Source organism: Prionailurus viverrinus, chromosome D1 (genome assembly GCF_022837055.1).
Source record: "Prionailurus viverrinus isolate Anna chromosome D1, UM_Priviv_1.0, whole genome shotgun sequence".
Classification (NCBI taxonomy): domain Eukaryota; kingdom Metazoa; phylum Chordata; class Mammalia; order Carnivora; family Felidae; genus Prionailurus; species Prionailurus viverrinus.
Genome location: NC_062570.1, coordinates 110838445 through 110850453, shown reverse-complemented (window position 1 = coordinate 110850453; position 12009 = coordinate 110838445). Strand labels below are relative to the sequence as shown.

Below are 12009 nucleotides of genomic sequence, written 5' to 3'. Positions count from 1 at the left end.
GACCCCGCTTGGGCTTCTCTCTCTCCCTCTCTCTGTCCCTCCCCCCTCTCGAGTGCTCTTTCTCTCCGTCTCTCAAAATAAATAAACTTAAAAAAAAAAAGACACATGTCGATCAAAGACAAATGACACCTGCTTGGTGCTGTGCTGCCTCGTTCGCCTGAGTTAATCTTCCTTTGGGGACCCAAAGCCCACGCAGCCCAGAGCGCAGTGTGCAGATGTCTGTCCCCATTCAGGGCCTTCCCCTCATTGGTCCCAGCTAAGGAGTTCCGTGTGCCAGGGCCCCAAAATGTCCTCTAACTGGTTCCTGAGCCTCAACCTTCCAGGCTTCAGAGGGGAGGCAGCTGCTGGTGTCCAGGGCCAGCCCCAGTGTGTCTGTAGCTCTGCCTCCTCGAAGGAGGGAAACAGGGCTGAATCTTGCTGCTCAGGACCAGGCAGGCCTAGAAAGGAGAAAGAGGTGGCCCATCTGGCCGGGGCGGTCTGTCCCTTTGGGAGATCACAGAGCTCAGCCAAATGGTGGAGAGCCCACTGCTATAGTCCCAGCACCTGACAGAGAATTTCCAGCACATTCTAGCCGGCTTGGTGTGGATTCTGGGATCAAAGCTGGCTCTACCCCTTCCTGCCTACAAAGTGGGGATAATAATAACAGTTCCTGTCTTCTGGGGCCGGACTGAAGAGTGAAGAGACAACCCAGCTCTGCACCTGCACAGAAAATGCTCGATAAATGGGAACAGCATTGGGAAGATGGGCTGAGGCGGGCCCTGGATTTTCCCCACTTTAAATCTGGAAGGATCCTTTAGTCTGTTGCTTCCTCTTACAGATAGGAAGATGAAGGCGCGGGGTGCCTGAGCGCCTCAGTTTCTTAAGCGGTGAACACTCGATTTCGGCTGTGGTCGTGATCTCGTGGTTGGTGGGATCGAGCCCTGCGTGGGGCTCTGCGCTGAAAGAGAGGCGCCTCCTCGGGACGCTCTCTCTCTCTCTCTCTCTGCCCCTCCCCTGCGCATGCTCTCTCTCTGTCTCTCAAAATAAATAAATAAACTTAAAAAAGAAAAGAAAAGAAATACGGAGGACGCTCGCTGAGAGGTCCGAAAGTCGCACAGCAATTCGGTTACCACTGGGGAGCAGCACCTGGTAAACTGCCCGGAGGTTCCTGCTCCTTCTAGGCTCCGGCCCCTGCCCTCCCCGAGCGCTCCTTGCCAGGTCGGCCCCGTCTGTTCTGGAGGGCAGGGGAGGCAGGGTGGTGTGTGGCCGGGGCGATGGGGGCCCTGCACCCTCCTCAGGGCGCTCCAGGAGCCCCCTAGCCCTATGAGCCCTGCTGCACATCTTGCAGTTCCCTCTGGCGGCCGCCGGGTGTCGCCACACAGCAAAGAAACAAAAACAAAAAACAAAAAGGTCGCGGGCGCCCAGACCTAAGGGGAGTTGAGTCTGGGAGCAGACACCTCCCTGAATTCCTCCGCATCCTCTGTGGGCTCCAGCCCGGGCTGTCTCCGGCAGCTCTAGAGTTTCCCTCGCAGCGCTCTCGACTATTTCAAACCTCTCGCCACCTCCTCTGCCCCCGCCAGCTGCTAAAAGGAAAACCTGGGGCAGCCTCTCCCGGCCGAGCGCTTCCTCCCCACACAGTGCTCCGGCCACCAGGGACCCATCGCGGCTCCGAACATGCCAGTTCTACCCACCCTCGCCCTCGCGGGGCCATCCGGGTGGCGAGCCCTCCCTCCCCTCCACCTACGGCCTGCTAGACACTGCGCCTCGAGTATCTCAAGTGCTTCACAATGTACCACAACCCCATAGGCAGGTACCATTTTCCAGAAGGGGAAACTGAGGCACAAGTAACACGCATCGAATCTTAGTTATTATGTGGTAGAGCCAAGGGCTTATGCCATCAGGCGTCAGGGTCCGAGCTCTTCCTTGTAACCACTTTTCTATGCACACTTTGGGGAGGGCCACTGCATCCCTCCGTCCTGACGACGCATGGCGGTCTTCCTCTCCTTTGTGGTTCATGGGTAGAGCTCACCCGAGCCTCCGTCATCAGACTGGGAGAGCAGGGCTGTGCGCTTTCGCTTCTGGCCTCGCAGCTTCTGATCCCTGAACAGAGTTGTTCCTCTGGTGGGTCTCCCCTTGGCCCCGGGGCACCTCTGGGTCCAGGGCCTCTCTGTGGGGGTCAGGTGTGGTCACTTGAGGCTGAGTGCAGCCAGGGCACCTCCCGGGTGGGGAGGCCCCCTTTCCCTTGGCATTGTCTTCATTCACGCCTCGCTTTCCCCTAGCTGTCAGGGTGTTCTAGAGCCAATGCACCCCAGCTCGTGAGAGAGCAGAAGCCAAAACCTCCAGGAAATTTGTGAGCTGATTGCCGAACTCGGCCACTGTTAAAAATCCAATGATAGAAACTTACAATCGAATCAATTACATTAAAAACAAAGCAATACATATTCGACGTCATCACCTCCTTATTACGTTCCTACATTTGTCTGCCATTCGTGGTCTGGAGGCTACTTCGGTCTACTGGCTCTGGATGTGCAAGGCCTGTATAGTGGGGGCTGTGTAGGGGGTTGAGTATGACTTCCCATTTCCCTGCTTAGTGACATTGCCCTGGCAGTTGGAAAGCAGAAATGGGCAAATGCTACACATCAGGGCCCCCCACCCCCAGCACACCCCCAGAAATCAAGTTGTTAAACATTTGCAAGCCTGAAAGCACCTGTGGGGCAGATGGGCCGGCCCAGAGGGAGCAGGGACTTCGGAGTTGGCTGACGCCCGTCTTAATCCTTCGCCAACTCTGAGGCCTAGGCAATGTCCCTGGGCCTCACCTTTCCCATCTGCAAAACAGGCTGAGGGGCGCCTGGGTGGCTCAGTCGGTTAAGCGTCCAACTTCAGCTCAGGTCATGATCTCACAGTTTCTGATTTCGAGCCCCGCGTTGGGCTCTGTGCTGATGGCTCAGAGCCTGGAGCCTGCTTCGGATTCTGTGTCTCCCTCCCTCTCCTCCGCTCATTCTCTCTCTCTCTCTCTGTGTCTCTCAAAAAATAAACATTTAAAAATAGGCTGAGAATAGCAGCTTTGAAAAACTGAGCATCAACTGTCTTCCGGGAGCTGAATACATTAAGAGGATGGGCATCTCACAAAAGGTGACACGTCCGGTTTGAGCTCCACTCTCAGGGGCTGTGGCCTATTGGCTCTGTGATCATGGTGCCCAGTTCACAGGGTGGTTTGGGGGGGATTATCTGAGGTGACGTGTGTAAAAGAGCTTGGCACCGATCTGGCTCAAGTAATTCCCCGAGAGGCTTACGGGTGGGATCTGGACCCGCCCACGTTCGAGTCTCAATTCTTGGGTTCCTGAGATCTCTGGCCAGTCCAGGCACTGCTGTCTCGGCCTCATATTCCCCACGTGAAAAGAGGGATAATAATAGCTACCTTGAAGAGCCACTCAGAGCACTGAAGATAAAGGATGTAAAGCATCTGCCGAGGAGTGCATACCCAATAAGCGTGAGTGGTTGTTTGAGATTATCTTTAATTTCTTGTCACTCAGACAGCAACTCTGCCCAGCTCTGCCCAGGGAAGCCGGTGGTGGGGGTGGGGACCAAAGGAGGCAGGACCTTGCCTGGGCAGCGCCCCCCACCCCCCATCCTGGCCAGGTCAGCCTCTCTCAGTGGGCCCGGGGCCCTAGAAGGGCTTCCGAGGCGTGGGGACGCTGTTGCTAGGCACCGGTTGCTAGGCAACACACTGTTTCTCCTGGCCTGGCCACCTCCCAGAGGGCCTGGGCTTCTCTGGAGCAGCTCCTGCCTCCCGAAGCCTCTCTTGCCAGACCTCAGAGCCACAGCAGAGGGCAGGTGAGGGTGGGGCCAGCTGCGGTTGGGCCCCAGGAGGGCTGAGCCAACTTCCTCCAGCAAGGCCCGGGAGCCGGGGGAGAGACAAGGAGCCCGGGGCTGGGAGTGAGCTCTGGAGCCCGGGTGGCCAGGAATCCCCAGGTGGGAGGGTGTCTGTCCATTCAGTCCACAGAGGAGACCATGAGGGGATTGAGATCAGGAGCTGGCAGTCGGCCACCTATTATGAGCGAATTCTTCATCTTCTGGAAGCTCGGTTTCCTGGCTATACCCTGGGGAGATGACAACAAGGTGTGGGGAAGGTGAAACAAGTGCATATGAGTGAAGGGTTGACAACGAGGACTCTTTTCTTTGGGGTGCGGGTGTCGGTGGAGAGGGACAGGCCGAAGGGGAAGGCACTGGCTGGGTGGGGTTCGAGCTTCACCTCCATGGTCTCCGCAGCCCGGGGCCTGAGCCAGGCTCGGGGCCTTTGGGCTGCTGACCTGATGGGGCTCCTTGTGTGTCCTTCCTAGGTGCCCCCCCCTCGGGGCCCTGCCCCACAGCATCATGATGGGGAAACTCCCCTTGGGGGTTGTGTCCCCTTACGTAAAGATGAGTTCAGGAGGCTGCACGGATCCCCTGAAATTTTACGCCACCACTTACTGCACAGCCTATGGTGAGGACCCCTTTGGGCAGGAGCCCCCCCACCCCCCCTTCCCGGACCCGAGGCAGGATGGGAGGAGGCCCTCCCACTGGGAGAGGAGCAGCCTGTCCGGTCACCACTCGGAGCGACCCCAGCACGCCGAGGTTCCCCAAGGAACCTCCCAAGGACCGTGAGCCTCCCAAGGACTGTGTCCACACCTGTACTGTCGGGCTGGCTTTGCCCTGCTGCCCCCGTCCCCCTCTCCCCCCCCCCCATTCCATCCTGTGATTCTGCCACACTGACCTTGTCCCCACCTCGTCGTTTCTATTTCCTGCTGCCACGGTCTCGAAGGGCCAAGCTTTCACGGCTCCTGTCACACTTGTTCCAGCCCCTGGCTCTATGCCTTCTCCATCCCAAGGGGCCTGGGCCCCTGTGTGTGTGTGTGTGTGTGTGTGTGTGTGTGTGTGTGGAGGGGGGGGTGTTGCTGGGAGGCCCTGCTCACTGCTTTTCCACTCCGCTGACCCTTGGTCCTGTCTTCTCTCTCCCCCTCTGACAGGTCAGGAGGAGTTCAGGCCCCGCATGGGCGGTCACGAAGGCACAGGCTACAAATCAAATTACCGTCCTGTGGCCTCATACCAGGCCAATCTCGATGCCCTGGACAACCCGGCCATGGGGCACGGTCCATACAATCCCTTCTCACCCCCTGCTCCGCTGAGCCTTAGCTCTCAGGGCCATCGAAGCTCATCAGACCCACTGTAAGCTCCGTGCGCGGAGGCCCTGACCCTTGCCCGGCCTAGGTCTGGGACCCTGGGGCACTCGGGGCGCAGCGCCCAGCCTGGGGAGCAAAGGCAGGCGGACTCCTGCGGGAGGTTCGAGGGGAGTGGGAAGCTTCTAGAGATAAGCACGGCAGCCTCCATGTGGCCCTGGTGGTAATCGCTCCGGCTCCTGCCCCACCCTCAGGGAACAAGTCCGCCCCAATTTCCAGTCAGTGACTAGTCAGAGTTACCGCCCCCTGGAGGTGCCTGATGGCACATACCCGCTGCCCTGGAACATGCACCAGACCAGCTCTGGCTATTCTCGGGAGAAGCCCAGCGCGGCGACCCCTACTAAAGAGGTCAGTGCTGGGCGGGAGAGGGGGAGCCCAAGGCTGGGGTAGAGGAAGAGCCGAAGGGAAGAAAGGGTGAGGATCCCTCCGGCAGGGCGAACTGCACCACCAAGGGTTGGTCAAGGCTGAGATGACTGGGCACAGGGGAGCCACATGGGGGCTGGGAGTCGAATCACCTTTACCACCTTCGTTCATTCAACCAGTGTGTTCTGAACGTCTCTTCTATATATGAAGGCGCAAGTGCTGGGGGGGAAAAAGGCAAGGGGTGCAGCAGAAGTGAAGGGGTTGCAACGGCAAAGCAGGAGGGTCGGAAAAGAGCTTGCTATGGGGACGTGAGTCAAAGAGTCAAGGGAGGTTAGTGTGCCTCTAAATGCAGCGCTGTGAGAGATAGAGAGTTCCAGGCAGCGCAGACAGCACGTGCAAAGGCCCTGCGGTGCGAGTGTGTGATGTGACAAAGAACAGCAGGGAGGCAGATGGCTGCAGTCAAGTGAGGAGCCGAGGTCCTCGCGGGTGGCTGTCAGGCCATGGGATTCTACTCCCAGTGCAGTGGGAAGATTGCAGGGCTCTGAGCAAAGGAGGGACGTGACCCAACTTCATTATAAAGGGGCCCCTCGGGCTACAGATACTCCATAGGGGTCAAGGGCAGAATCAGAGTCGAGAAGTGACTGCCATCGCCTCACCTGGAGAGTGACTGGCCGCTTCTCCCTCCCAGGTCAGGAAGGTCCATTTCGACACCCAGGACTATGGGCCGCAGGCCATCACAGGGCTGGAACCCAGGGACATGCCCCTGCTCCACCAGCAGCAGGGCAAGGGCTCGCTGGAGTGGGAAAACTCCCGGCATGTGAGTGGGCAGCCCCCAGTAAGGGCTGTGCCCTGGGCAGAGGGGCCAGACCCACCCCCTTCCCCTCCCGGAGACATGTACCTGCTCTGACTCGCCCTGAAAGCCAGCTAAATAAAGGTGGACTCAGCATTCCTAGAAACAGTGGGGAGAGCCAAGGTCATTTGTTATTTCCAAGACAGCATCAGAGCGGTCCTCCCAGGCTTCCTTACTCGTGTCTTGGGATTTAACCCCAGGGGCCCCTTCCCTCCCCTCTCCCATGCAGACCTGTTCAGCCTTGGGTGGTGAATTGTGAAGTAAGCACCCATTTTTCTTCCCTCAGCCTCTCTCCTTGCTTTGAGCCCCCTCCTAGTCTGGGTCCCAGGGCTCTGGGCCCCCTGGTCATTCCTGGGAGTCCGGTGTGGGATGTGACAGTTGGCACTGCCACAGGGGAACCGTGTTCTCATGGTGGAATTTATGGGGCTCGGATGCCCCATCAGACACAGATTTGGGTCAGGAGCGCTGTGCTGGCCCTCCCCGCTCAGAACAGGCCACACAGGTCTACTCAGAGCACAGATAACTAAAGAGCCACCACTGCCACCAGCCGCCTCGTGGGCCCTGTTCTCTCTTACGTCCCCCCTCCGGCTCACCTTCTGTGTTCCAGGGCCCGCGCTTCTTGACTTCTGAGTACAATTCCAAGTATCTCAAGGAGACTTCAAACCAGCCAGGTAGGCACACGTCTGAGCTCATGCGTCTCTCCCACTATATTACCCTAACCTGAGCCCTAGGAGAGACACCAGGGGACCTGGATGAGCTGGCACAGGACAAAGAAGGCACCAGCGGGAGAAAAAAGGACACACAGGCAGCTTGGGGGAGACGTGCCTTAGTGCCAATCCCCCAAGGACACCTCACTCGCTTAGGAGGGCTGTTGAACCTGACCATAGCCGCCTCCTGGCCCATCAGCCCTGCCCTTCCTTCTCCTCTTCTCCTCTCCCCTCTCGCTGTCTATCTTGGACTCTGAAGTCTTCCAGATGCCCACGATTCTGTAGCTTGGGCCTCCAGACCTTTGGAGTCCGCTCTGTGCCTGCTGGCTGGGACACTGAGCCTCTGGAGGCCATGTGGGCAGGGCCAGGTGGCTGGGGTGGGGCTGGGGGCAGCACAGGGAGGATGTCTTTTGCAGATCTCTTGCAGAAGATATCAGTTGGCTCCAAGGAGGAGACTGGCTTCACCGAAGAGTCCACCAAGAACCCCATTGGCTTCCAGCCACCCTCCCAGACCGTCCCTGGGGACCCGGTAAGTCAGGCTGGTGCCCACTAGGACCTCAGGGTGACTTCTAGCTTCTTTAAAAGTGTGAGCTGCGGAACCCTTTGTTCAAACACAAGATGAACGAGTGTGGGTAAAAACCACCGCTTTGGTCCAGCCCCCCCACGGCCCCATTTTATGGATGAGGAGACTGAGGTCCAAAGAGGAGAAGGGGCAGAGAGCCAATGTTTGGACAAGAGTTCAGACCAGAGCCCTGCTGATTCCCGTTCAGCATTGTTCTCCCCAAACTCTTCCCTTTCCTCAGTTGCCCCAATGATACCCACTTGTGAGCCCTCCCCTGCACGCAGGACAAGGGGCCGCTGCTTATGTTCCTCTGGGGGCCTCTTTCCAGGTCCTCCACCCTGGCCGGAGTGTCACCAGGTCCGACTTTCTCCCCATGACCCACATTCGTGTAAGCTGAGCTGGTGGGGGTGAGGGCTGTCTGACCCACAGCCTGGGGTCCTTCTGTGGGGCCCTTAGGACACTACGTGGAAGGGTGTGGGGGGAGCAGGCACGCTGTGGCGCCAGTGGCTGCATTCCTGCCACAGGGGGATGAGTTCCTGCCTGTGCTGGCCAGAGGCTCCGAGCGGGAAACAGGCTACAGCCGAGTGAATGAGAGGTTGCTGAACCCCAGAGTGAGTGGCCTTTTGGGGGGGGAGGGGGGCTCCCTCAGAGCAGGAGCACTCTACGGGAGGAGGCAGGGAGTTCTCTTGGGCGCAGTGGCATTTGGGCACTAAAGAATGGGAAGAATCGGGATGTTTTGGACGTCCTGGTGGAGGAGTAAAGGCCTAGGAAGCCGGAAAGTGAGGCGTGTCTTTGTTTTTGTTTTTGTTTATTTTGAAAGAGAGAGAGAGAGAGGAACAGAGAGGGGGAGAGAGGGAGAGCATGAGCAGGGGCGAAGCAGAGACAGAGAGAGAGAGAATCCCAAGCAGGCTCTGCACTACCAGTGCAGAGCCCGACGCAAGGCTCGAACTCATGGCTCGTGAGCCGAAACCAAGAGTCGGATGTTCAACCGACTGAGCCACCCAGGCATCCCGAGGGGTGTCTTTCAAACCAGGAATTTGGTTTGTCTGGAGGGGGAAGGGCGAGGCCCCAGGGCCACATCTGTCTATGCTCCCTCTATCCTTGCTGCCTCGCCCTGGCCACCCGGCCACCTTTCTTGTGGCTCTGTCCTCTGCAGGTGCCCCCACCCAGCCCACGGCCTAGCAGCGTGAGCCACGGGCAATTCCAGCCCCCCCAGCGGGTGCAACAGACCAACGTTGCCCTGCTTGGCAGGGAGACTGTGGGAAACAAGGTGAGGCCGGGGTGCCCAGCCCCACTCCCGAATCTCCACCCCGTCCCGGCCTGACACGTCCCCTCTATACCTCTTGTGCAGGAGCCCACAGGGTTCAGCCTTAACAACCCCAGCTACATCCGGAGCCCCTATGACCCAGACATGGATAATCAGTACCTGATCACCTACAACCAAGGGTAAGCCCCCCTTCCCTGTGCAAATCGACGGCCGTGACGCCGACGTGCGGTTTGTAGACAGACACTGGGACAAGTCACGAGCTCACAAGTCTGTGAGGTAGACCAACACTGAATCAATGTGGGTTCCCCCAGAAGCAGCCCCGGAGCCAAGGATTTGAGTGCAAGCCTCTTACTGGGGAGTGTGGGGGAGTGGGAAAGTGGTATGGGGAGAGGAAGGCAGCCCCGAGCGAGTGTGGTATCAGCCAGATATCCCGCGGGAAGACTCCAGAAAACGGTGCACACAACCCGGGATCATCCCAGCCAAGCGGGGAGAGAGCTAGGGGGCTGATAGCTCCACACCCATCGGTCGTTAGTTAAGGGCTGTCCCCAGGGACCATACTAAGAATCCCCGGTACCTCCTTGCTCAGGCAAAGCGAGCTGTAGCAGCCCCTGGGACGCCTTCCTCTGCACTTCTCTCTGATGCAGTGCAGGCCATCGGTGCCCAGGCTGGTGGGCTCAAGGGGGCCCGGGTGGGACAATACCCCATCTGCTAAGATCCTACATCCAGTCCATGGCAGGCGGGCTCTGTGCTCCCCAGAAAGTAAGCTCTGTGCCGAGCATCAGGGAGGGCTTCCAGGAAGAAGTGGCCCTAGAGCCTTTGGGAAGGGCTCCTGGGGCCAGGACTGGATGGGGAGGGCATTACAGGGGTGGGATCAAGGAGGTGTAATTCTCTGGACAAAAGCCTCCTAGCACAACATCTGCCCTCTGTGTGTCCGCCTGTGTCCACACTGCCCCCCAATTCCTTGGTCTCCCAAGATGCCTCCCATCCTCGGGCTAACTCTCCTCTTTGGGATGTGGACTTTGAAGCTCAGAGGGGGGATGTGACGCGGGAGCCACACGGCAGAGCCGTGATCTGCTCCAGGTCCCACGGAGGGCGAGGGGGAGGGGCTGAGACTCACTCTGGGTTTTGGGGGACAACAGTGTCCCTGCAAATGCCCTCGTCCTGTAGCTCCTCTGGCAGAACCTCTGCCCCAGCCAGCTCTGCGGGGTCCTTCTCCCACCCCACCCCCCTCGGCTTTCCTGAGCTCCTGCCTGTAGTCAGGCACGCTGCCCTTCCCCAGGGGTGGTAACCACTGATTTTCCCACTTACCTGTCTGCACCCCTACTTTGTAAGCCCCAGGGCGGGGCCCACATCGTACTCCCGGCACTTTCAGAGCCTGGCCCAGTGCTCAGTGAATAGTAGCAAAACGGAAGCCAAGTGGACCCCTTGGAGAGAAACGATGGACGGACGGGGTCTCCACTCCCCACCCCTGAGGTGTTCACAGGCTGGGGAGGGAGGCGCACTTAAAGGGCCCTTTACATTCCCAAGTGCTGGCTCGGCATGGGGGGCTGCACAAAGGAGAGCCATCCAGCTCACGGCAGAGCCAGCGTCCCCCATGTGGGCAGGGGCTCAGGGAGTGCCCGGCAGAGGGCACAGCGTGGGCAAAGGTAAAGAAGCTGGAGGGATCGGAGGCAGTCTGCCCTGCTGGATTCAAGATTCCCGTCCCGGAAGCGCAGAGAGGCCGCAGAGGTGGGCAGAGGCCGACTTATAGCCAAGAACCCCCTCCCTGTGCTGCAGGTACTTTGAGAACATCCCTAAGGGTCTGGACCGAGAAGGCTGGACCCGAGGTGGCACCCAGCCCCAGAAGCCTGGAGGCTACGCCCTCAACCAGCCGGTCACCCGCATGGAGGCCACCCCCACCCCCACGGAGAGCCTACGGCGCCTGCACCCCCACGTGGGAAGGTAGCTGGCCCTCTCTCCCCCGCTTTGCCCTTTGCTGAATCCAGGCCTTTCCCCAGCTTCTGCCCTCCCTCACTCCCTCCCTCCATCCGTCTGTCTGTCTGAGAGGCCCCTTTCCTCTCTCAGGTTTGTTCACTGCCTTTCCTGGTACCCCCCTCTCCCCAGCGACCCCTCCCTCTGTGGGGGCTGCCCTCCACCCTCCTTGTTCCCATCCCCATCCCGGAGGCCAGCATCTGCTCCCTGCCTGGCTGCGTGGGGGGTGGGGACAAAGCTGAATGGACTGTGGTTCAGCCTCACTCTGACTCCTTTCGGCTCCGATCAGTTTCCCCCAAATTACATTTGTAAGACAATGGCCCAGAGTTGGTGGGCAAAGAGCGTTTGTGGCTTGGCCAACCGGGCTGAAAGCTGCCCCAGGGGAGGGGCAGGCAGAGCAGAAGGTCCCACCCGGCACCGCTCCCCCCTCCCCTGCAGAACCCTGATCGCGGAGGACCCCTTCTACCGAGCTGTGCCTCCCAGCAGCCACTTTGCCACGTCCAGCTGAGCCTGAGTCTGGGTAAGGGGCTTCCCTGCGGGGCCGGCCCCACTTCCCCAGCCCTGGGACAAGCAAGCCCTGATGGAGACCCTGTCCCAGAGTGGGGGGTGGGGGGTGGTGGGAGACTGGGGACCTCTCAGGGTGGAGGAGTGCCCAGAGCCACCCTGCAGCCGCTCAGGGGGCATCTCTGCTCCCCACAGGTTTGCCAACCCAGCTGGACAGGAGTGGATTCCCATCCCTTCCCCTGCTGGGACTCCCCTGGCTACTTTCCTAATGAAATAAAGAGGCTTGAAGCGGGCCAACATGTCTAGTCCCTGCCAGGGGAGCTGGGGAAGGATTGGGGAGGGCGCGGCCAGAGTGCTACAGTTGGGTGGCCGGGGCGGGGTCGGGGGGGGGGGGGGGCAGGCGGCAGGGCCAACTCTGGAGTCAGGGAGGTCGTGTTGGACTCACTGTGATGCTATGGACCCGGACACAGTTTCCTCTTCGGTCAAGGGGTCTCCTACAGCCTGTGCTGAGGGCTCAGTCAGTGTGGGGTGGGGGGAGGAAGCCCCAGGAGGGAGCAGGTGGGACAGAGTAGGGGGAGGCAGAGGGGGGA

General features: G+C 59.5%; 1 protein-coding gene across 2 annotated transcripts; it reads left to right on the top strand.

Annotated features, from left to right (window-relative positions):
* The first annotated feature begins 3723 nt into the window (after window positions 1-3723).
* PPP1R32 (protein phosphatase 1 regulatory subunit 32) lies at window positions 3724-11712 on the top strand. 2 transcript variants are annotated; one of them, XM_047878866.1, is made up of 14 exons: window positions 3724-3813; window positions 4320-4462; window positions 4986-5184; window positions 5390-5543; window positions 6247-6375; window positions 7016-7079; window positions 7532-7644; window positions 8006-8065; window positions 8202-8288; window positions 8834-8947; window positions 9029-9123; window positions 10721-10885; window positions 11354-11435; window positions 11615-11712. In XM_047878866.1, exons 2-13 carry the CDS (start codon window positions 4354-4356, stop codon window positions 11421-11423), a joined length of 1359 nt encoding a protein of 452 aa, XP_047734822.1. In that variant the 5' UTR covers window positions 3724-3813; window positions 4320-4353; the 3' UTR covers window positions 11424-11435; window positions 11615-11712. The 2 variants fall into 2 exon arrangements, with proteins under 2 accessions (XP_047734822.1, XP_047734823.1); XM_047878867.1 differs by lacking the exon at window positions 8202-8288.
* The last annotated feature ends 297 nt before the right edge of the window (window positions 11713-12009 follow it).

Coding starts and splice junctions, on each gene's coding strand:
- PPP1R32 (XM_047878866.1), top strand. CDS start 4,354: ATGATGGGGAAACTCCCCTTGGGGGTTGTGTCCCCTTACGTAAAGATG. Junction 5,544..6,246: donor CGGCGACCCCTACTAAAGAG/GTCAGTGCTGGG, acceptor TCTCCCTCCCAG/GTCAGGAAGGTCCATTTCGA. Junction 8,948..9,028: donor GGGAGACTGTGGGAAACAAG/GTGAGGCCGGGG, acceptor CCTCTTGTGCAG/GAGCCCACAGGGTTCAGCCT.